Source organism: Pyrgilauda ruficollis, unplaced genomic scaffold (genome assembly GCF_017590135.1).
Source record: "Pyrgilauda ruficollis isolate IOZ18807 unplaced genomic scaffold, ASM1759013v1 scaffold57, whole genome shotgun sequence".
In the NCBI taxonomy this organism is placed as follows: Eukaryota; Metazoa; Chordata; class Aves; order Passeriformes; family Passeridae; genus Pyrgilauda; species Pyrgilauda ruficollis.
This window is the reverse complement of record NW_024527377.1, coordinates 3,600,878-3,622,781: the sequence shown is the minus strand read 5'-3', so window position 1 is coordinate 3,622,781 and position 21,904 is coordinate 3,600,878. Positions and strand designations below refer to the sequence as shown.

Genomic DNA, 21,904 nt, shown 5'->3' with positions numbered 1-21,904 from the left:
TAGTATCTACAAGTGATGATGCAGTAATAGCTCAGACAAACCAGACCATGAAACAGGTCAGCTGTGATTAAGAAATAAAGGGAAATTATATCCCTGAAATCAAATTTACAAATTCAGGATCTCAGCAGTATGATTACAGCTATAGCATTACCATGCAGTAGTCATTTACAGAGGTAATTTTCTGTTGGTTTGGGTTCATAATTTCAGTGGTAAGACAAAATATGTGCTTTGAAACTCACAAAAGCAATATACAGACAGGAACAGAATTCATGTCCTGAATTCTGATATCCCAACATATCAGGCAGAAAAAATAGACTTTTCACTTTCCAAAATGGATTCCCACTAATCAGTGAAGACTTTCATAGAATCAATCAATATAAAGTTGCTGCTCAAAAGTGTTTAAAACTTGGTACCTAGAGACTCGACCTAGGTATATAATACCTTGAGTATTTCTGGGCAACAAAAAGAAAAGGAAACCTAGAGGGCAAGAGTTAATTTAACTCTTGTTGATTTCTACAGAACAGCATTTGAGGGTTTCAGTGTCTTTCTTGTCATAAGCAGCCCAGAATTGACCGAGGGATTTGACTGTAGTGTCAGCACAGGGGGGCAGTCACTGCCCTGGTCTTGCTGCCACACTACTGCTGATCCAGGCCAGGTGCCATCAGCTTTCTCAACCACCAGGGCACACCTGGCTCATGTTGCTGACCACCCCCACCAGGTCTTTTTCCACCAGACAGCTTCCCAGACACTGCTCCCCCAAACTGGAGCACTGCTGGGTTGTGACCCAAGCGCAGGGCTCAGCACTTCCCCCGACTGAACCTCACAGCACTGGCCCCAGCCCATGGATCCAGCCTGTCCACATCCCTCTGCAGAGCCTTCCTGCCCTCCCGCAGATCAACCCTTCCACCCAGCTCTGTGTCATCTGCAAATGTACTGGGGGTGCACTCAAGCTCTTTCAAGCATATCAAGAGGATCTGTTTTACAGCTGAGCTTTCCAAGATAACATGTTACACTGTTTATTTTTCTCTCCTTTTTCTGCAAAGATCAGAAATCCTACTGCTCTGACATCTCTTTTTTCAACTACTTGCAGTAAAAAGGGAGATGAAAGGAGTCTTGGGAGAGCTCTACAGTACAGACCAAACCCAGAGCTCCAGATGTGGGAGCTGGGAGAGCTGCTATCAGTTCTCAGTGTTGAAAGCACAAATGATCTCTGTGGCTTGGGATATCAGCAGTGCCCATGGTAGAATTACCGTTAGTTTGAACAACTTCCCAGAATCCAGGGGAAGAGTCTGCAGCAACACCAGCCTGCAACAAAACCCTGGCCCAGCTGGGACCTGCCATGTGCTCTCACACAGGATGTGCTTATGGGCTTTTCTTCACTTACACTACAGTAAAAAAAAAAACCATGGAGTAGCTGCAATTAACTGAGGAGCACAGTGGCTTCGTGCACAGCTTTGCACATTAGAGATCTGGGCTCAAGTGCTGTGTTTTGGTCATAAATAAAAAGCTTAGCTGATCCTAGACCTTAGCTACACATTTCACATTTACAAGATTTACCCTTCTCTGCTCAGAAGAAGCTTAGGACATTCAAGAGCTGAAGCTTCATAGAATCAGCCAGAATAAATCAGAAGAAGTGTTGGGAAGAAGGCATAACGACTTGACATTACTGATGACTCTGCACTGCTAAGCTGCCTCCATGTCAAAAGTGTTACATTTACAAAAATGTTTTAAAAAGAAAAAGACTGAAAGGAGGCTAATTAAGTACAAGGATGAATTTGAGACTATTCCAGTAAATTTAGAGTTGCTACCTCACAATATCCAAGGAATTGAATAAACAAGGGAAGAAACCTGTTAGTAATAACTGCTTTTAATTGAAATAGTAAGGCAAAAAACTAGAGCTTAGAACAGACTCCTCTCCAGTTGAAAGCAACTATACAACATGCTACAAAACAGAGCTGCCAATTATACTTCAAAAAGCAAGGTCCCTTTGCTCAGCCTCCAAGGTTGAGGCTTGAACTGCTCTGGAATTTGAGCTTTTAGCACCAATTTAATCAGCTAGTTTAATCCTCTCCAACAGAGTGGACTTTTCTAAAGGGGAGGAAAATGCAATGACAGATATTTCTATGTGCAAACTTGCTTTGCTTCCAATTTCATGAAAGCTGTGCTGGCAGTCCATTGCTCTAGCACTGCCTTTTCTTCTAATAACATTCTTGTTACTTTCAGACTCTGTATTTTCTGGATTTGAGAAAGCTGTTCAGAAGTATCTTCAAAATTAATAGCAATGAAGGCAATTACTGGCAACTGTCTAATAAACCCAAGATAAGGCTCTTCCTTTTGGTCAAGGGCAAAAGACTGTTGCCTGTAAATATTTACTCTTACATAAATAATTTATATATTTATGTAACAGTGTTTTTACAAAGTAAAATGCTGCAGCCTTAAGTATAATCTAAATAGGCACCATTATTCATATTTCACTTCCAGGCTAACTTTGTACATCTTGACATTGCAAAACTGAAGGGAAAAAAAAAAAACTTGAAAAGCTGTGATTACAACATTTTTTTCTCCTCCTCAGTTTGCACAGGAATGCAGTTACATCACAGCAAAGGTGGGGAGGAGATGATACTGACATACTAGATGACACTAGATGTTGCAATTGTTATACAATAAACAGAACATGAACTATTGTTAAATATAATTACTAAATATGAATAATGAGGAAAACATTGTAGTTAACACAATTATAAATGTTTAATCTGATCTTTTTTCTACCTTACTATGAGTTAAAAGCAATTTATTTTTTTTTGGTGCTTCACTTACTCTTTCAGACAAACACCACATAAAAGATTTGTAAAAGAATCTGGAAAGAGATGTCTGAGAGGAAACCTGACTTGGAAAAATATAAATGGGTGATTGCCATCAAACCAAGCACTTCTGAGGCTCATTCTGTGCTGTCACACATCGGAACAGCAGATCACACAAAAGCCAGCACTGCTAGAGCTGCACAGCCCACAGCAAGTATTCAGGGAGGCAGACAGGAAGGGAGGAAAGGGGAATTGACTTATGCTGAAAGGTGAACTGTTGCTACAAAGATAATAAAAGACAATTTTAACTCCTGTTAGGATTTACATACCTGAGTGACACCATGTTTCCGAGCTCTGCTGGTAAACTGCGGATTTTATTAGAGGACAAGTCCAGATATACCAGATTGTGAAGCTTGGCAATGTCTGAAGGAATACGGGATAAGGAATTGTCACTGAGATGCAAAGCTGTCAAATGGGTCAGTGTCCACAAAGATGAACTTAAGCTTCTCACTTTCCCTGTGGAAGAAAGGTACAAGAGAAAACAGGACATTTAAAATCCATAGATTTGGCAATAATAGCACATTTCTCAAGTATGTACAGGGCAGGGGAATTTGAGGGGGAGTTTTGATTGTGGGTTTTATTATTATTTTATTCAATGTAAATTCCATTAATCACTGAGTCTATAGATGAAAAATTTGTCATTGTATGAGAAAATACAAGATATTGCCAAGGATGCTTGAGGTTGTTTTTCCCAATCCATACTTAAGGCTTAAACATCTGTCTTTATCTAGTTCCATACAAGACAAAACACATTAACTAGCTGACCATGAATTTATCATTAACAGAAGCGTAAGAAACAGATTTTTTTTCAATTATAGTTTATGTCTGAGATGAAAGACAGTGCTTTGGTTCATCCCTTATTTCTGCACATCTTTCAAACCAAAAATCTTTACTCTATGGCATTAATCCAGCCAAGAACAGATAGAAACACTATATTTAGGGTGACTAAGATGCTTAGTTGAGAACATGGATTTCCATCTGGCATTCAACTAAAAGCTGTATCAACTACTGCCAGATATTTTAAAAAAGGTATGATTTTTTATTTAAACTGAAGTGTGGAAACATAGATTTGTGTGACAGAATCAAGATTTTTACACTGCTGCATGCAAGGAATGTGAGATATCATCAGAAGGTCTCGAAATATTTCTCATCTCCAAGATTTTTTTCCTCCAGGGGTAAATTCTTTTTCATTTACATAAATCATCTCACTGTACCAAAAGCCTTAGGAGTACCAACACCGGTTTCTCCAAGGCAAAAAGTTAGCTGGAACAACTTTAAAATGCCACTGTGACTTATCAAGGTTAACAACAGTCTAGTTAATATTATACCAACACACACACACTTTGTAATTCCTTTCCTTAAATTATTTTCTCCAAAATAAGAATTCATATTTAGTGCCCAGGGAAGGTTACACTGAAACATGTGCATCTGGGACTCAGTCCCTGTCAGCAAAATGTTTAATAGTGGTACAATTTCCAGTGAGCTATAACAAAACAAAGAGCATAAAAAAGCCTGTCATGAAAAAACATGATTCAAATGAGATCAGTTAAAACATCTGTGGGTTTCCATCTTATGTGACCAAGTGCTTTGCAAGGAAAGGACAGTGTGAACATTAATGAAAGAAAAAAACACCGCACATTTTATTCTGCAAGGCAAATCCATGCAGTTCTTAAGGGATTGATGCTCCTCTAATGCTCATTAAGAAATCTTTTGAAAGGTTTTAAACACAAATGGATAGTTCTTTGCATTTTAAAAATGAATTAGCACCTCTTCCCCACCCCCAATGCAAACAGGTGACTGTGATCATAGAAAGCCTTGCAGCTGAAAGGATTTCCAATCAACATCCCTGATCCAGGCTCTCCACTCCAGCACCTCCCTTGGCGGGAATCAGTCTGCAGTGAGATTACCAGGCATGAAAGGAAAGAGCCATCACTTAATGCACTTCCTATGCAGAGCAGCAGATGTCCAAGAGGATTCCAAGCCTAATGCTGATGTATAATGCTGATTCCTGAAGCAGCATTTAACTGGGTTTCTGCATCTGTAACCTTCAGTAAAGAAAGCTATTCACATGGGGAGGCACGTGGTACTGGAAGCAAGGCATAGATTCAGTGAACTGGATGGAAAGATTCTTCACAATTGGAAGAACTGTTTGTTTATTCCTTCTTCCATAAATTTCTCTACTGAACAGTCTTTTTTAAATCCCACATGGCAATTTCTGCAGTTGCTTCAAGAACCTCTGTATCTACACAAAATTACAGCCTAAGCTTAAAATGTCACAAAATTTTTTAATTCTTAAAATATTTGCTTGAATTTCCTTGTAAACACTTTTTGTAGCAAATTCAGGATTTACTCTACAAACCAAGAGACTGGTTGACCAGTTGAAACACATGCTTATGAATTCTGACCATTATCTTATTTTTCAGAAAAGATTCAAGAGTCCAACAGTATCTCAAAGCTTGCACAGATTGTGGAGGTTTTGGCGTTTGTTTTTAATCTTAAGAACAAAGCAAAATTTACAACTGCTTTTAAACAGCAAGCTTTTGCTTCATGGACTAATACCTTGTTGTTACATTACCTACACTAAGAGCACATCACTACAGATCAACCCCAACTTCACCTTCTTCTCTTTGAGAAATTAAATCTTAAATTCATGCTCTCACTCACTTCATCATCTCAAAACAAAGAGTTCATATCCATATCCTCACCTTGAAAACTTTCCTATACAGGAATTTCCCACTTGCCCCACCTCAGCCCTCCCACAGCTCCCTGTGTTATCCCAGCCCAAGCTCTGCCCACCACACACCCCCAGCTGGCAGCTACTATCCCTGTGCTCTGCTGCCTCACTTCAGGGTAGGTAACTCCACCCCAGACCTGTCCAAGCCCACACTACTTGCAGGGAGTTCTTAACTCAGGACCATGCCTCAGTTCCTTACCACTTATTTCCAACTCTGCCCAGTGTGATTTCTTTCCATTGGCTGCTTCCTCTGAGGACATAATTGTGTACATCCTCCGTGGATCAGGTGGATCGTACTTTTCCTTGGGCATTCCTGTTGAAACCAAAAGGCAAGTGATTAACTGAGATATGATATGCTGAGAATTCTTTAGAAGGTAATTCCCATTTCAGTTAAATTTCATACTAGGCTTTTGTACCAAATACTTATCAAAGCTACAGATATTGTGCCAATTTACAAATGCTGCTGAAGAGGAAACACTGCTATAAAATAGAAAAACAGATTTCTAACACTCCTAGAATGGCAAACAACAGCCTAGCCCTCCCAAAAATCTACCAGACTCTGCAAAGCAGTTTAGAAATTGTGTTCCACCACCTTCCATGGCTATCTTGTGTGTCCCTCAAACCAACACATCCCACTGCAGGCTCTTGTTTCTTCAACAATGAAACTTCAAAAAGGGATGACCATGACCACTGGGATCTCATACCCCTAGAGAACATATTTGCTAATAACTCTGATTACCCATCAGTTCCAGGTTTACTGCAATTCTCAGCTTTTCACACAAATCAGCATCAAGAAAAGAATTAAGGTTTCAAAAAGATTCTCAATTCTTTAAATCTGCAAAGTGATAGGTTTTAATCCAACCTTCACCCTACTCTCTGCAATCTGAAAATAATGCACCCAAGGTAAATAGTTCTATCACTTTCTTCAGCCAAGTATTTAATACCAAAATTTAACTTCATTCTTCTCACTCTTTTTCACATCATTCCTGTTAACTTTATAAGAATAATTTTTCTGGGTTCTTTTTACCATCCTCAATCATGCACCATGACAGAGAAGCAAACATTCCTCTCCAACAAACAACAAGCTATAAATCTGTTTATATGAAATAAACAAATTAAACAATGCTGGCTCAAATAACACTTAAAAACACATTACAAGTGATGTTATGCAATTATTCATCAAAATACATTACAGCAATATTATAATGCTACCCAAATGCACTCAATAAGCAAGCAGCTGTACTGGTCAAATTTCTAAGTTCATCTTCCTGCCAAGTCTTTTAAGGTTTTCTCATTTTTTCATTTCCTGTGATGAACTGAAAAATGTTGTCATTATATTAAAAAAATCAAAGAATAACTCCTAGTAAATATGATTATCAACCAGACTTATAATCTGTTTACTGATTTTACTGAAAAATGTTTACTCTGCATGTTAAATAAAACAACAAAAATCCACCAAAAACTTTCTGATAATTATGCATCTTAATTAAAATAAAGCTTTTAGGTATCACATGCTTACTTTGATATAACAGCTCTTTTACTAAGTCACACTCCTCCTTCCCTTTCCCACTCCCACTACTGGTCAAAACCAGATTTCTGCAGTGAAAAGAAATTCCCCTTTAAGAAGTGAATTGTGGGTAAAAGGATCAGATTATAAATAGCAGCTGGGTGAGGCTCCTTCCAGAGTGAAGGCATTTGAGTACCCGGGGTGTGGGAATTACCAAGTGTAACACTTTTTTCAGCAAACTTCACTAATTAAATGAGAGGAGAGTGGATTACAATCTCAGAAAGGTAAAAGCCTAAGTTCTTCCTGCAGTAACTATGCAACTGGTGCAAAAATATATACTGGAGTAATGTACAGAGCATCTCTTCTGAAAGTTCGACATATAATTATATATAATTCACAAAGACCAAGTAGGAATGCTCCAGCTTGTCAGGAAACATTTACCTTCATCAGACATTTACTGCTTTCTCTTCCTGCTGCTCCCTGAATTAATAAATATGTTCCAATTTTTTGAGAAGCAGGTATAGCAAAGACAGAAATCTCATTCAGTGCAGAAACACCAACGCTCCCCAGAGCACACTCAATCACATGCACTAATTAACAGCTTTGCTGGTACCAGCAGTGTATCACTGCTCACTGCTAGAAGAGGATGACATACTTTTCCAGTGGGTTTTGTTAATGTACACTAAAACAATTAGAGATTTAAGAATTTGGGGGTTTAACAATGGATCCTGGTGATCCTGCACAACCAGTCACTCCATCTCAATAAAGTCACCCTCCCTCTCAATAAAGTTCCTGCTCTTGATGATTTTCCCTCTCTCACTGCTGCATTTCTCAGAGGATGAGTCCCTGCTGTTTAGGATTACCAGGTGCCAAAAAAGCAACAAATGCTTGAGAGCCTCCTGGCTGAAGGAGCTACTGCTGCCCAAGAGCATCACTGCCACCAGCACATCCAGATACTGTCACACCAGGCATTAGCACATCTTCATCTATCACCCAGAACCCAAAATTTCTCAGGAACTGACAGGAAGGCTAAATTTGGGTAGTCACAGTACAGCATAAAATACAAGCACAACACCTTCAATTGCATTTCAAAACTTCACAGCATGGAATAGTTCAAGAAAATCAGTCTCTTTTACTGTCTCCTTTCTCCACCTCCCCAAATCCAAATTTAGCACCTGCTAAGCTGCTACAGTAAAACATAAAAGCTGAGGTAAACATCAGATTAAGTGATAGAGTTTTGTCAGACTAAAGTAATTTTTAGTAAGACCCATAAAATAGTGTTGAACATCATTACAACCATTGATAACTGCAGCTCTTAACAATCATCATGGTAATTTTCAAAAGAGCTTATACCACCTGTAATTTTCACTTACACCAATACAGATGGTGAAAGACCATTAATGTTAGGTTCTTATTGCATACAGTAAATCAGTTTGTAAAGGAGAAATCTTTATAACAAAGATATGACACGGATTCCTGGAAAATGCTCCAGACAACATAAATTTAATGAAAAGGACATTTCAGTATGTTTGAATGCAAATGAAATCGTTTACTATCTTGTACCACGTTATTAAAATTGCCATTTTAAAAGCTGTAAAAACAGAAGAGCTTGAGAGCTGTACTGAGTGTGGCTGTCCACTCCCACCACGGGTGACAGCGCACAGGTCTGACACAGGAATTACAGCCCAAGCCTCCAGTGCAGACACTGCCCCAAGCCCTTGTTTGCACAGAGGGAGCTGAGACTGGCATTGGGACAGGGTGAGGGGCAGCAGGGACCGAGAGCCCCTTCAGGGAAGGGTGACAGGGACCAGGAAGAGAAGAAAAAACCTGAAGATTGTTATGTCAAGGGAGGGCAACCTGCTGGAAGAGAGCTGACAAAGCTGGCTACTGCAGCAGGTGGGCGATGGAGCTCTGGCTCAGGCTTCCCTCAGAACAGACCACGGCAGACCAAGCCAAATGTTCCCAGGTGGAGCTGCACCCGCCCCCGTTGCTGCCTGTCTCTCCAGATTACAGCCATGACTGCAGCCAGGCCATGCACGGCCCGGCTGGGCTCTGGGGCTGTCCTGGACAATGCCTCTGCCATCAGCAGCACCTCGAGCTCCAGGGCTGCCCTCCCAGCCACAGCACCAGGGCCATGCCAGCAGGAGCTGGCGGCCTAGGAAGGACTTCCTGGAGGCCAAGCTGCTTTAGATACGCTGCTCGCTGGAGAACGAAGGGAGTTCAGCTCATTGCCCGACAAGACATTTGCAATGATAAATGTCCTTGGCTATGGACATGTGCCAAGTGGAAGCTGGACCATGAGGCAGTTAATGCTCCAGGTGACTGGGGAAACTACCAATAAACAGTGTCTTCAAAATGGAGAAATGAGTCTGCTCTGAGTGACAGGGCAGGAAAGATGACGACTTTTTTTTCCTGTTCTACCCTTCTGCCATTTTTACGAAATTCGAAGATAGAGAGGAGGAAGATTTAAACAAAATAAGTACGTGAGCAGATACTTTGAGATTAAGGTTTTGGGGGTTTTTTAAGCACTCCAATACTACAGCAATTCTTCATTTCCTGAAATGCTTTCTACAATACCACGATAAATCAACTCGATTTCAAAACTAAATTTATTGGATAACTCCTGTAGGCCAAGTACAATCTTTTATACTACTACTATGGATGTAGATATCAAGTTTGCCCCTAAAACACATCTTTAAATTAGGAAAATTTGAATTCTAAAACTCTGTAGAAAATTATGAACAAGTAAGAGCAACACAGTGTTCAGACATAATTTCAACTGATCCAATCAACTATTCCAAAATAACTATTTCCATACTTACTATGAACTATCTATAAAACCCATTTACAAATCTGGAGTACCTTTAGAATTCAATTCAATCACAAAACTGAAGCATTACAACTCTGCTTCTGAGACTTCCTAACACATGTCAGTGACTTCCCCTCCTTCCCCTTTACTTGCTTTTACTTGTCACTGACACACTAATGCAGATCTGGAGATAGCCAGGTGGGGAAAATAAACAAAGTAGCACCACACCTGATCAAGTGCAGAATTATTCAAACTTTTTGCTACTTTAATTAAAAACAGTGAATAAATGATGCAAATCTAGATTTAATAAAGTAAGAAGTAACAAGACAATTGGACGATATTTTCCATTTGTTGATGCAGAGCAGTCTGACTTGCCAAATAAATTACTTCTCAACTGCTGAAAAGTAGCAGGATAGAAAGCAATCTATTAAGTTGCTCAAAGATTTCATAAGAAAACAATAGCATATATGAGGGACTTTTTTTCCCCTTTCTCTCTCCAAACCCTCAGCTGGAAGCTCAACCCAGACCATTCTTTTGTAACCTTGTGCCTTTAACCCTGAAGCTCTTTTCCATGCAATCCGAAGTTTCACTTAAAAATGGGTTCCAATGACCTTCCCCACAAATATAAATGCTTCTTAAATTGACTGTTCTGTTTTGAATTCAAAGTTAATTTAGGATCTTCCACACCCTCTACCACTTGCACTGTGGTTTTACAATGCATGAAGCAGAACTAAGCTGGTCCTGCTGCAGTTCCTCCTCCCCAGGACCCTGTATTTCCACTCTTGCATCAGCACCAACTTTTGTCTGATAACAAAGGAGCTGGTGAAGAGAATTAAACTGGCTAAGGGAGAAAGAGGAAAAAAAAATATATATTTGAGGGAGACTAGGGTCCTGTGTTTATTTCTGTATAGCAGGAATATGTGTGTGGATTTGCAGTTGTTGAAATCAAGACACCACCATAATGGCACTTCTGGCCACACTGACACAAAATCTCTTCTTCCACAGCAGGAAGCAAACCCTTGCTACCAGCTACCCTCAGCCAGTTAAACAGTAACACTGAACAAAGTCTGAAATCCTAACTGAAGGCAAAGTACATTGCATTTTAGATAACTTAAGGTTACAGCAGGTCTAGCAATGTATAGGCTAATCAGATGTGTTAAGATGTATTGAAAGGGTTAATTTCTACAGTTGAGCGTTATTAGAATTAACAGGAATTTCTGCTTTCAACTCCAAACAGTGACCCTCTTCAAAGGGAACAGAAGTACCTCTAAAAGATAACTACTGTACTTTGGAAGAAAAATCTTTTAAGATAATTTCATAGTGCTGTATTTCAGTTTTACTATAAAACTGCAATTTGCCCTTTCCTACTCAAAGACTCACTACCCCTTGTTTAAAAAGTGCTTTTCCAACATGAATCAAGCTTGCTGCTTTCCCTGTCCTGTCACTGGTGGCGCTTCACTCAGCAAGTCATGAATTTCTATGGGAACTTAATTACATTTCAGCTTGAAGTACAGGCAAATAAGCAACAACACTGTGCCTGGCCAGGATGACAAGGTGCAACATCTGGCACGTCCTCACAGAAAAGCCACAACAGCTTGAACAGGGTTTATGATAAAGGTCAGTCCCTGCAGAATTTACACACTCGACTTGATGAGCTGAGTCAATGACTGAATTTATCTCAGCCAGTTCCACGCCTGGGCAACAAACTCGAGAGTGATGTCAATACTGAAAACTGATGGAAAAATATTCATGAGCAAGATACCATGATGAGGAAAGGAAAAATACCCAATGCATCCCAGCTAAACCCCAAGTGCCCTGTGAAGTACATTTAATGCATTTCAGCTAAATTCTTATTTAAAATTATTTCACATCACCTCATCCACCTAAAACATAAAACTAAAGAATTGGATGTTTTTCCTGTATCCTGATACTGTTCTTACAAAACCTTCTAAATTTCATGTTATCTTATTTTTATAAATGTCTTAATCAAAACATACTAAATTGAAACTTTGTCTTTTTTTTTTAATAAATCTTAATATATGCCTGTGGTTTTGTATTTCCCAACTACTAGCAAGTATACACCATAACATGGAAGAATACTTGCATTCTGCTAAGGATAATAACTTGCTACATAATGCATACTTTGTTGCAATATAGTGTACAATATATATTTATGTTACATTGTTAATACATGTATTTTATACAAGATGTATTTTTTCTACAATGTATTGTAACATTCAATATATCTGCAAAATATATTTTGCTACAATACACAAGCAGATAAACCAAAGTTCAGAAAAACAGGTGTGAGACATCACTCAAGAGAAAAAATTCCAAAATAACTGTCTGCCTCAGAATTGAGAAATCCATACTACAGTACATTAGAACTAAAATCGCAAATATTCTGAGGCTGAATAAACAGAAATTGAAGGACTTGCGTATCTTTTGAAACAAAACCTTACATTTAACTTTGTAGGCAAGAACCAGATCCCTCTATTGAAATATATACAAAGAAAACACCAGTGTTGCAAGAAACCACATATTTATTTTTTCCCTACTAGTATGCTACTTCAAGGCAAATATCAAGTCTGTTGTGTAAACACCTATTATTTGTGGACTAGTACAAACACTCTTGGCATTTTATTTGAAAAAAGCTGTTCAAGTAATTTTTTTTTTTTTTACAGTAAGTATTTGGTATTGAAAAAATAAGGCTAGGAAAAATCCGACTGGGAAATCAGCTAAAGGCCAACACCTGAATTTTTCAGAACACATGGTGTAAGTTAAAAATTTCCTTTTGCCTAGTGTGGGGAGGGATGGCATGTGCCAGCTGTGGGCACAGGCAGAACTGCAGCAGCACAAGGACAACTCCTGAAACACTCCCCCCTCCCAAGAGACTCAACTAGAACATGTGGGAAGGTGTCAAGATCCCTTTAACCCAATTTATAGCTTAATGTTAGAATAATCTAAATTAAAATTATTAAAAAAGCTGTTGAGTCAACACGAAGTCAGTTGATTCATTCCAAGTACTTTTTCACTCCCTAAGATCACATTTTAGTGGCTGTTAGCATATTAAGATTTAATGGCTTCATCAGGGATGTAATGCTTCTCCATCCTATTTTGAGGACTTCTAAAACTGTAATTTTACACGACTGCCAGTACAAACCCACAAGTTACTCTTCCTCTTTTTCAGACTTAAGATAATGCTGTGGGATGTGAACATGCATGTAATAATATGTGAACATGTGTAATAATAAATACAAGATTACTGACTGATAAAGTCAATATCCATGAATTCATATAAGTGTATCTGGAATATTACTGATCAGATGAGTTATTTGAATTTGCATATATAAGTTCTACTAGACAAAACTCAGAAGCTGACAAAGGCTTTAATATTCTTTAAAAAAATCTATAAAGCTGTTAAAGTTCAGCAAACCCCTTAATCTAGCCAAAGCTGACTAAAATGAAACATAACCCTCCTGAAACTCAAGCAAAGCGTCCTGGATCAGATAAACTGGGCCATAAATGTCAAAGGATTTACTTGCTGTCTTCAAATCAGGAAGACTCCATTAGACTAGCGAGCACTGACTAGAACAGGCTTTAAATTTTGTGAAGTTCAAAACTCAGTCATTTCATATTTTTATGAAGAGCATATTAAATTTTGACCTGCAGGTATTTCAAATATAATTAAGGTTTCTTCGTCCTTCATAACTACTTGTTTATGGAAATGCAAACTGGCTGGCTCCAGCTGGAAGTGGCAGGCATAGGGAGGACGTCATTTTCCCAACTTCTACTTTTTCTACCCAACCCCTGCCTATTACAATTTCCCACAGATAAGCAATGTGCAGCCCCATGTTTTAATGGTGTATGTGTAATCCTCTAAGCCTTGCACAGTGTGAAAAACTTGTTTACCGTCATTTCACTAATGCAAGGAAGCAATTGCCACTTCCATGCTCAGCTGCTACAAAAGCTAGTTTAGGTTCAGAAGAGAAATCTAAAATGGTCAGAGTAAAGAAGGCACAATTGAGGACTTTTGACTCCTTGACTCCTCCATCTTCTAGACAGACCTCCAAGACAGACCTGTTCTATCAGACTCATGATAAAAAACCCTCAAATTCCCACCCCTTACCCTGCACAACATATAATCATTAGAAATACGATGTCCAAATGTTCTCAGTGTTGCAAACATGGTCCAGATGATTAGAATAGTTCTTAATTATCAGAAATTGTATCTAATTATGACTGTAGTAAAAGGCTGCTGTATACAAAACAAACACTAACACAAACCCAAACTGCAAAGCAAAGCCTGACCTTAACTGGTACCCCTGGAACCACATTGGCTAGTTAATGAGTACTACACAGCATTCAGCTTTTTGCACATTCTGTTAGTGTATTCTGAAAAGCCAATATATTAAAGAGATGTCAGGTTCACTAATTACTTTAAGAATTTAAATAAATTGCATTGCATTACAGAACTGTGTACTGTACAAGTCAGATGGAACCTAAAAAACCAGCTTTAAAAAGGAAGAGCTGTGTTGTAAAACATTTAGCTTCAGGTTTTATAAATGTACACAGAAAGACCAAGGCTTAAAAGCTTCACCTACAAATGTCTCTAGAAAGCTGAGAACAGCCTTACACTCCAAAACATTAATATAATAGCAACTCCCACTCCACTGGTTGTATCCAATCATATTTGACCCTTTAGTTATGATTCTTAACAGTACATGGAACACTGATTCTTGTTTAGGGGGCCTAGTGCAAAATTTCTCATCTTGGTCCAACTCAGTAAGCTATTCTAAATACTGGCACATGCACCAACATGTTCCTTACCACATTTTCCTTTATGTGTCTGCAGAATGCTTGCCACTGTTGTGGTAAGCATTTCTGTTGTTCCATGGGGGAAAACCAGAAGTCACCACACAAAACACTGTTTCTTAGTCTTACAACAGAGCTAAAGAGAGAACTCAGCTACTTTAAATGAAATTTGGACATGAGCTCATTTTCAGCATTCCTGCTATAGAACTGAACTAGAGCTTGACAAGAGATGTCAGTATCCAAATCCAAAAATCTCTGCCTTCTTAGAACACAATTTCAAGATACCTAAATGCTTGTTAGTGTTTCTAAACTAAAGGTCAGGATGTTACAGAAGTCATTGCACAGTTGATGCTCTACCCATTTAGCCACATCCTGACAGCAAGCAAATTATTCACAGATTAGTTTTACTTCAGATTTAACCAACAAGCCTAAAAATGTTTTTCCACAACCACACTCTTGTGCAAAAAGCCAACTCAAGACTTCTTTCCTGTCCCCGTGTTCCACTGCATCACCTCTCTCAGTTGTGTTGATGCAGCTGTTTGTGAGACAATACTGAAAACCAAGAACGATACTCAGTTAAGAAACTGGGGCTTCGAGGTTGTGGGGGTTGGGGTTTTTTTATAATGAAGTATCACTGCTCAGTCACATCACTGGCTGGTCTTGAGCATTACTCTGGCAATGCTTGTACTGACATGGATGATGAGCAACCAAAGTAGCAGCTTTCCAAATTCTACCACTAGAGAGAAGTCCTGACCTACTAAATCAGAAGAAACCGTGAGGTGATCTAGTCCACTGCTCCCTATACAGAAAGCACCTATGCCATGATTGGCTATTGCAAATCTTCAGAGGTGGATCTTTCATGCTCCTCATCAAAACAGGATTCCTTACTAGTTTTAATTATTCTTCACCCTTATTAGTTGTTCCTAAAAGCTCTCATTCCTGAAAGCACTCTGCAGATGAATTGTGATCAATACTGCACTGAAATTCCTCTTTATCCACAGGACCTTTGCTTTGTCAAACAAAGCTCCTCTGTTGGGTGAACAACTGTTAAAACTTCTTTAAAACAATACTTAAAAGTATTAATGGTCAGAGTGTGGCATAAAATTCCCCAAGACTTTTTCTACTCAGCCATTATGATGCCATTTCCTTGCTCTGACAGGTGATACACATCAGATGGCGCATGGCCAACCCCAGTGGTGTTTTAGTTTAGTTTCAAGCCTTCTGTCTTTGTAGGTGTTGGCTAAACATGGCCTTTGTTGCAAAAAATCACATGAAAGATCTGTCTCTGAAGCAAGTTTTTTTCTGATCCCTGACTCTGCAAACTGATTTATGCAGAGAGATACTTTTGTGGAGAAGCATTTAAGTCAGATCAATGTGCAGGATCCACATCTCACCCATCAATACATTCCAAAATAGCTCAAGCAATAAAGCTGCATATTATTTGTAACATGCAGGACACGACATTATTGTCATCCTAACCATGGCAAGATGCTGCACCTTCATGACAGGATCCATCACTAAAATTGTTTCAGCATGTTCTGGAAAAACCCCAGTCTTCCAACTGAAACTGCTGCCTTGCTAAACAAAGGGGGAAGCTTAAAAGATGCTTTGGAGATACTGGTATTGTAAAAGGGAACAGAAACTTTAGGAAGGTCTTCAGGTAGGGAGCCCCTTCACTTGCAGAATAAAGGCTGCATACCAGGAACATGAACTAAGATGCACAAGAGAGCCATCCAAATATCCAGGCTGTGATGACAATGTCGAGTTGGCAGCCTCCATAGAACAACTAACAGCATTCCCAGTCTAAAAAACATCTGAAGTCAAATCAATCTCTTCCTGCAGATCTCCATTGTAGCATAAATTGGAATCCTAACAGCAAGTATTTTAGTTCTAAAATAAACAACTGTATATATTTACTGCTCCTAGTCTCTCCTTGATTTATACACTAGAAAAAGGCCTCCAAGGCATTAATGAAAGGATTCATGTTGCAGTCTTACAAAAGGAAAAACTGAGTTGTTGCCAATCTTTTTTTTTCAACAAGCACCATCTTGGAAGTGCAATTAGCAGCTAAAAGTACATGTTAAGCATTTAAACAGCTTCTTCTTTGGGACCTGCCTAAGCATTTGTAAACTCTCAAAGATGTCAGCTGCAGAAATTGCTCCATGAAGAAACTGAGAGTGCAGGTCCCCAAGCTGATGCCAAGACTCCCTTGTTGAGTGGACTTGTACAGCCCAATTTCAATGTAAGAACATAAATTATGTCACTTAACACAATGCTAATAATCTTGCGGGCTATTGTACAATAATCACACTTCCAAGTGTGAAGCACCAACACTTTAGAAGGAACAAAACAGATGAAACCCTGCAGTGACTCAGCTTGAGCAATTTATGCATAAAGCTTTCAAAGTTACACCATGGAGAAGGCTAAATTTAGACTGGAATCAGTAATGTCAGTCTTTTGACATGGGAAGTAGTGTAAAACCTCAATATATGGATTGAAAACCCCAGATACTTCGTATGCAACTGGGCATGGCTCAACCTCTGCCTCATGCAACTAGAACTGAAATCTGGTGGTTGGGTCTGTGGAGAATATTCTTGTAGTGTTTTAAGGTCACTGGCAGCTTTTTAAAGCCCAATGTACACAACTGTAATCTTTCAATACTACATATACTTCCTGAAAATAGTGGTAAGTGTCAATTCTTGTACATCCCTACAATTCTGAAGGCTGAAAGGCATCCTCATTCCTAAAGATTTCTGTGTAGCATCTTTGCCTAATGTGGCCCCATTTGATACTGGGATATAATGCTCAGACTGCACATACAAAAGTGTACAGCCAAAAGGATGTGAAAAAAACAGATAACAATAATTTAAAATTCACCAGTCTGTTAGCAAACAGAACCAAGGCCTCTGCAACAGGGACTGCACAAGTGGATGGAAGAATTCTGGTTCACCACATGGACTCCTGGCACAGTGGTGAGCCAAACAGCATGGCACAGTGTGCTACGTGCACTGATATTTAAGTTTTTTGGCAACAGATTAATAGAACCATTTTTTTATACAGCCACGTTTTCAAATATGGATTCTTTTGTTCCTATGTTGGAAAAGAATTTTTAGTTTGCTCAGTCTTGGAACCATTTTGAAGACAGTGGTTTCCATCACAAACATTGCACTTGGTTAAAAGAATGTCTTCCTAACATCTAGAATAGCCCTTGAAAAGGCACCATGCTCATTTAATATGTGGCCCTTCATAACATGTTTTCAGGTCTTCATGTATAAAATGTCAAATGTATTTACCTGCCCCTGCAGTATTACAGTTTCATCTATCTTTCTATTTCAATTCTTCCTCTAAAATTCAAGCACAGTAAACGGCCTGAGCATGAGATTGTATTCAGAGTTCAACTTCAGAATGCAAACAGAAAAGAGATGCTTGGCAGGATCCTTTTTAAACATGGGCTGATCCAAGCGATTCAGGTGAAAAGTGAACAAAGAGTTAATCCAAATGCGAAGGGCTCCATTTCAGTAATAGCATGAATAAACCCCCACAGAAGGCTTCATTGCTAGCAGCAAACTCCACAGAGTCCAGATGAACCAGCAGGAAGAACAGAGGGCGGATAATCCTGTAAAATTACCCCAGTGGAAATGTTGATAAATTCCCAATTACGAGACCTGCTCTAGAATGAAAAGAAATGCGAGATACAATACAATTACCAGTCAACACTTGCACATCTTTGTATTTAAGCCCGACAAATACCACAGGTATTTCTTAATCCCTTGGATTTTGAATTAGTTACCCACTGCACCGAAATCTAGATTATGAAAATAAACCCCAGAAATCAAATGAAAAAACAGACAATCTGCAACTCTAGTTACAAAGCAAATACCATCCATGAAGTCCTATTTTCAGCGATACAATCTTCTATGCGTTTGTGGAAATACAGATGGCTTTATTGAAAAACAAACAAACAAAAAGAAAAAAAAAACAGAACAAAAAAAGCCAACAAAACCTTTAGCATACTGAATTTGTTTTGAATATGGTTCTTACATTACACAAAGCAAAGCAGTACAGAATCAGATTGGAGAAGACCTCTAAGATCATCGAGTCCAACCCAGGACTACAACCTAGTGTGTTTCATATGAATTTTTAATGCTTGTGGAAAAATTTCTGATAAAATACGTGTTCACCATAGATACCAAGACACAGACAGGTGCATTAGATATCTCCTTTTCTAAGGCCTTGTTTGATCCCAGGCTTATCGCTCTCCATAAAATTCTGGAAGAGAAAAGGCTGTCCTGTGAGCCCCAAGACGGACCGAGGGGTGCGGGAGCTGCCCATCGCCCGCTCCCCCGCACGATGCGGCTCGGCAGGCACCCAGGCACTCATTCCCCGTGCCCCAGCCGAGGCAGTGACCCCGCTCGGGCCCCGCCCGGTCACGGAACGACAGCCAGGCCGCCGCGATCCCGATCCCGGCCCCAACGCCGCCGCCCCCCGCCCCAATTCCCTCTGTTTATCCCTGCATGCGCCTGTCCCGCGGCCCCGCGCGCCCGCCCCCCGCGCCTCCCCATTGGCCGCCGCCGCTGCCACTCACGGCTCCCGCAGCCCCGCATTGGCCGCCGCCGCTGCCACTCAGGGCCCCCGCCCGCCCCGCCGCTCCCTCCGCCGGAACGAGCGAGCGGCGGCCCCCCCCCCCCCCCCCCCCCCCCCCCCCGGCCCCCCCCCCCCCCCGCCGCTCCCTCCGCCGGAACGAGCGAGCGGCGCTCCGGCCCCGGCGCCAGCGCGGCCGCGGCTCCCGCTGCCGGCGGGGCGGGGAGGGACGGAGGGCGGGCGGCTGCCGCGGCTCCTTCCGGAGCAGGCGAAGCGCTCCGCTGACAGGCAGCGCTGCCGCCGCTCGGTGCGCGCCCAGCCAGGCGGATCGGCCTCCGGGGAGGCAGCAGCGCGGGGCGCCGTGCGTGGAGGGTGGACGGGCAGTTCCCCCGATTGATGTCATTTCCCTCGGCCTTTTGTTAAATTATTTTAAACTCAATTGCACGGCGGCAGAGCCCCCCGCTCCGGGCCGGGCGCCGGGGCCGCCCCTACCTGTGGCTGCAGCATCCCCGTCCCCCCGCCGCCCTCGCTCCGCCGCCTGCCTGGCTCTTTGTTTCCTGCCGCGGGCCGGACGGGAGAGCGGCTCCCCCCCGCCTCCTCCTCACACTCATTGAAAGCAAACAAGCATCATGGCGGCGCTGGCGGCGGCGGCGGCTGCGGGCGGGCCGGCCCCCCTCCTCCGCCTCCTCCTCCTTCCTCTCCTCCTCCTCCTCCTCTCCGCTCCGCTCTCCGCCCCACCTGCCCAGGCCGCCCGCACTGCGCGCACGCTCCGCGGCCGCGGAGGGAGGCCGGGGAGGGGGCGGCAGGGCCGGGGGGGCCGCGGCGGGATGCGGAGGGAGGAGTTTGGAGCGTGTTTGGGGGTACGGCCGAGCAACGCGGCGGGGAAAAGTGGGTGAAAGTAACGAGTGGCTGCGGAGCGAGGCTCGGAGCCCGTGCCAGGCGTGTATGGCAGGGAAGGGGCTCCTAGCAGGAGCCCAAGGAAGGAGAATGGGAATAGTCGCTTGTTTGGAAAAGAACTTTTAAATTCTCCTGCAAAAGCCCAAGTAGGGAACTCAGCCTTGAAGTGGGTGAGCTCAGACGCGGTGCGGGTGATAGGCCAAACGCTTTTTAGGAAAGACAACATGTCTTCTATGTTTGTGTATTTTAATGGGAAACCAGTGCCTCAGATCCTTCGCTGCGACACACTCCGGAACAATGTTTACCGTGACATGTCCCCCGGAATCGCCCGCAGCACCTTTTTGAAACTCACATTGTGGCTCACGTAATTTTCTCCATGAACTGATTATTGGATGCAAACCAAGATATTTAGAAAAATAAAGTACATTCTCATTAAGTGTTATTATTACTGTCCCTGCACAGCAAGACTATGATGAGAAATGCCAAGTGAAATGATGGTGGGGAAGTGCCATCCATGGTGTAATACCAGCAAAACACCTAAATAATTGCTTCCAAATTAAGGATTTCGTCAGTTTTCCAGGGAGTTAAAATGCTGAAGCCTTGATGATGCTGCAGCAGATGAGCACTTGGTACACACCACTTCATCCAAAGGAAAAGTGAAGACAAAGACACTGTCCCAGATACTAGAACTGTCCCAGAACCCTGTTTATGATCTGGGAAAGCTGAATAGGAATTGAGGCCTCCATTTAGGTATACCTGGATATGTAGCTGGAAATAAATGGCACTCACACTGTTGTGCAGAGAGCCTTTCTCTTTTAACTCAGTGTGAAAGAAGATGGTACCAGGTCCAGCTTCTGAGGAGCACCACCCCCATCCGCGGAGGCCAGTGCTGTGGAAAACATGACCCTGGCACGCTGCTGACCAAACCTGCTCACAGAACATCCTCCACGGGAAGGTTGACACTTGGTTGGAAATAATCCTGCTATACTTCGGATTTCTGTTCAGCCTTATCATATCATATATCTGAAATGCTCTGGGATGATAAACTATCTCCTCTCCACATGGTGCAGCCCTGTGCTAAGATATCCGAGCCTGCTCCATTACGGATGCGCACGGGCTCCGGCAGAATGCCGTATCTGCTTCCCCGTGTTGGCTGGCTCTGGAGAGCTGACAGTCACTCAGAACTGACTCGAGTAGCTCTACATGTCATTCTCCTGCGCTGCATGTCTTTTCTTTCCGATAAGCAGCTGTCCTGCACATTCTTCAGTTAATACTTTCTGGGTCAGATATGGCCTCAATAGACTATATCATTTTGCCCAGAGCTAATTCTCCAAAAGCAGTAGGAAAGTCTTTGAATACGTTGCAGGATTTTCCAGGAATTGCTGCTCAGCAAAGAAAATTCAGTTGATCATAAGTCTCTCAAAAAATGCTTGCAGGGAACCTGGATTCCTCAGGGATGGAGTACATTAAACATGGAAAGGTCTACTGACAAAAGCCTGCAACACTGCAAATGGAGAACCAATGGCAGAATATACTGTAATTCTCAAATAACTGAGATAAGCAAATGAGAACATTAGAGAAAATAATTTAAAAGCAATTAAAAATAATCCTGTATAGATTAACAGGAGATCACTGCAATGTGGCAGATTTCAAGTTAGTGAACTTTATTATGATTGTACGGGTTATTTATAAAAAAACAG

General features: G+C 41.4%; 1 protein-coding gene across 4 annotated transcripts in view; it reads right to left on the bottom strand.

The window, feature by feature from the left end:
- Window positions 1–19,995, bottom strand: part of CNOT6 (CCR4-NOT transcription complex subunit 6) — a 32,326-nt gene extending 12,331 nt beyond the window's left edge. For 2 of the 4 annotated variants that reach the window (XM_041481878.1, XM_041481881.1), the window contains exons 1-3: window positions 19,800–19,995; window positions 5,795–5,908; window positions 3,131–3,317 (exon numbers count right to left, since the gene is read on the bottom strand). In XM_041481878.1, coding sequence (XP_041337812.1) covers window positions 3,131–3,317; window positions 5,795–5,906 — 299 coding nt within the window. In that variant the 5' untranslated portion in view covers window positions 5,907–5,908; window positions 19,800–19,995. Of the gene's footprint in view, window positions 1–3,130; window positions 3,318–5,794; window positions 5,909–18,019; window positions 18,397–19,799 lie in introns of all 4 variants that reach the window. The other 2 variants (XM_041481879.1, XM_041481880.1) reach the window with 2 other exon arrangements.
- Between the last annotated feature and the right edge of the window lie 1,909 nt (window positions 19,996–21,904).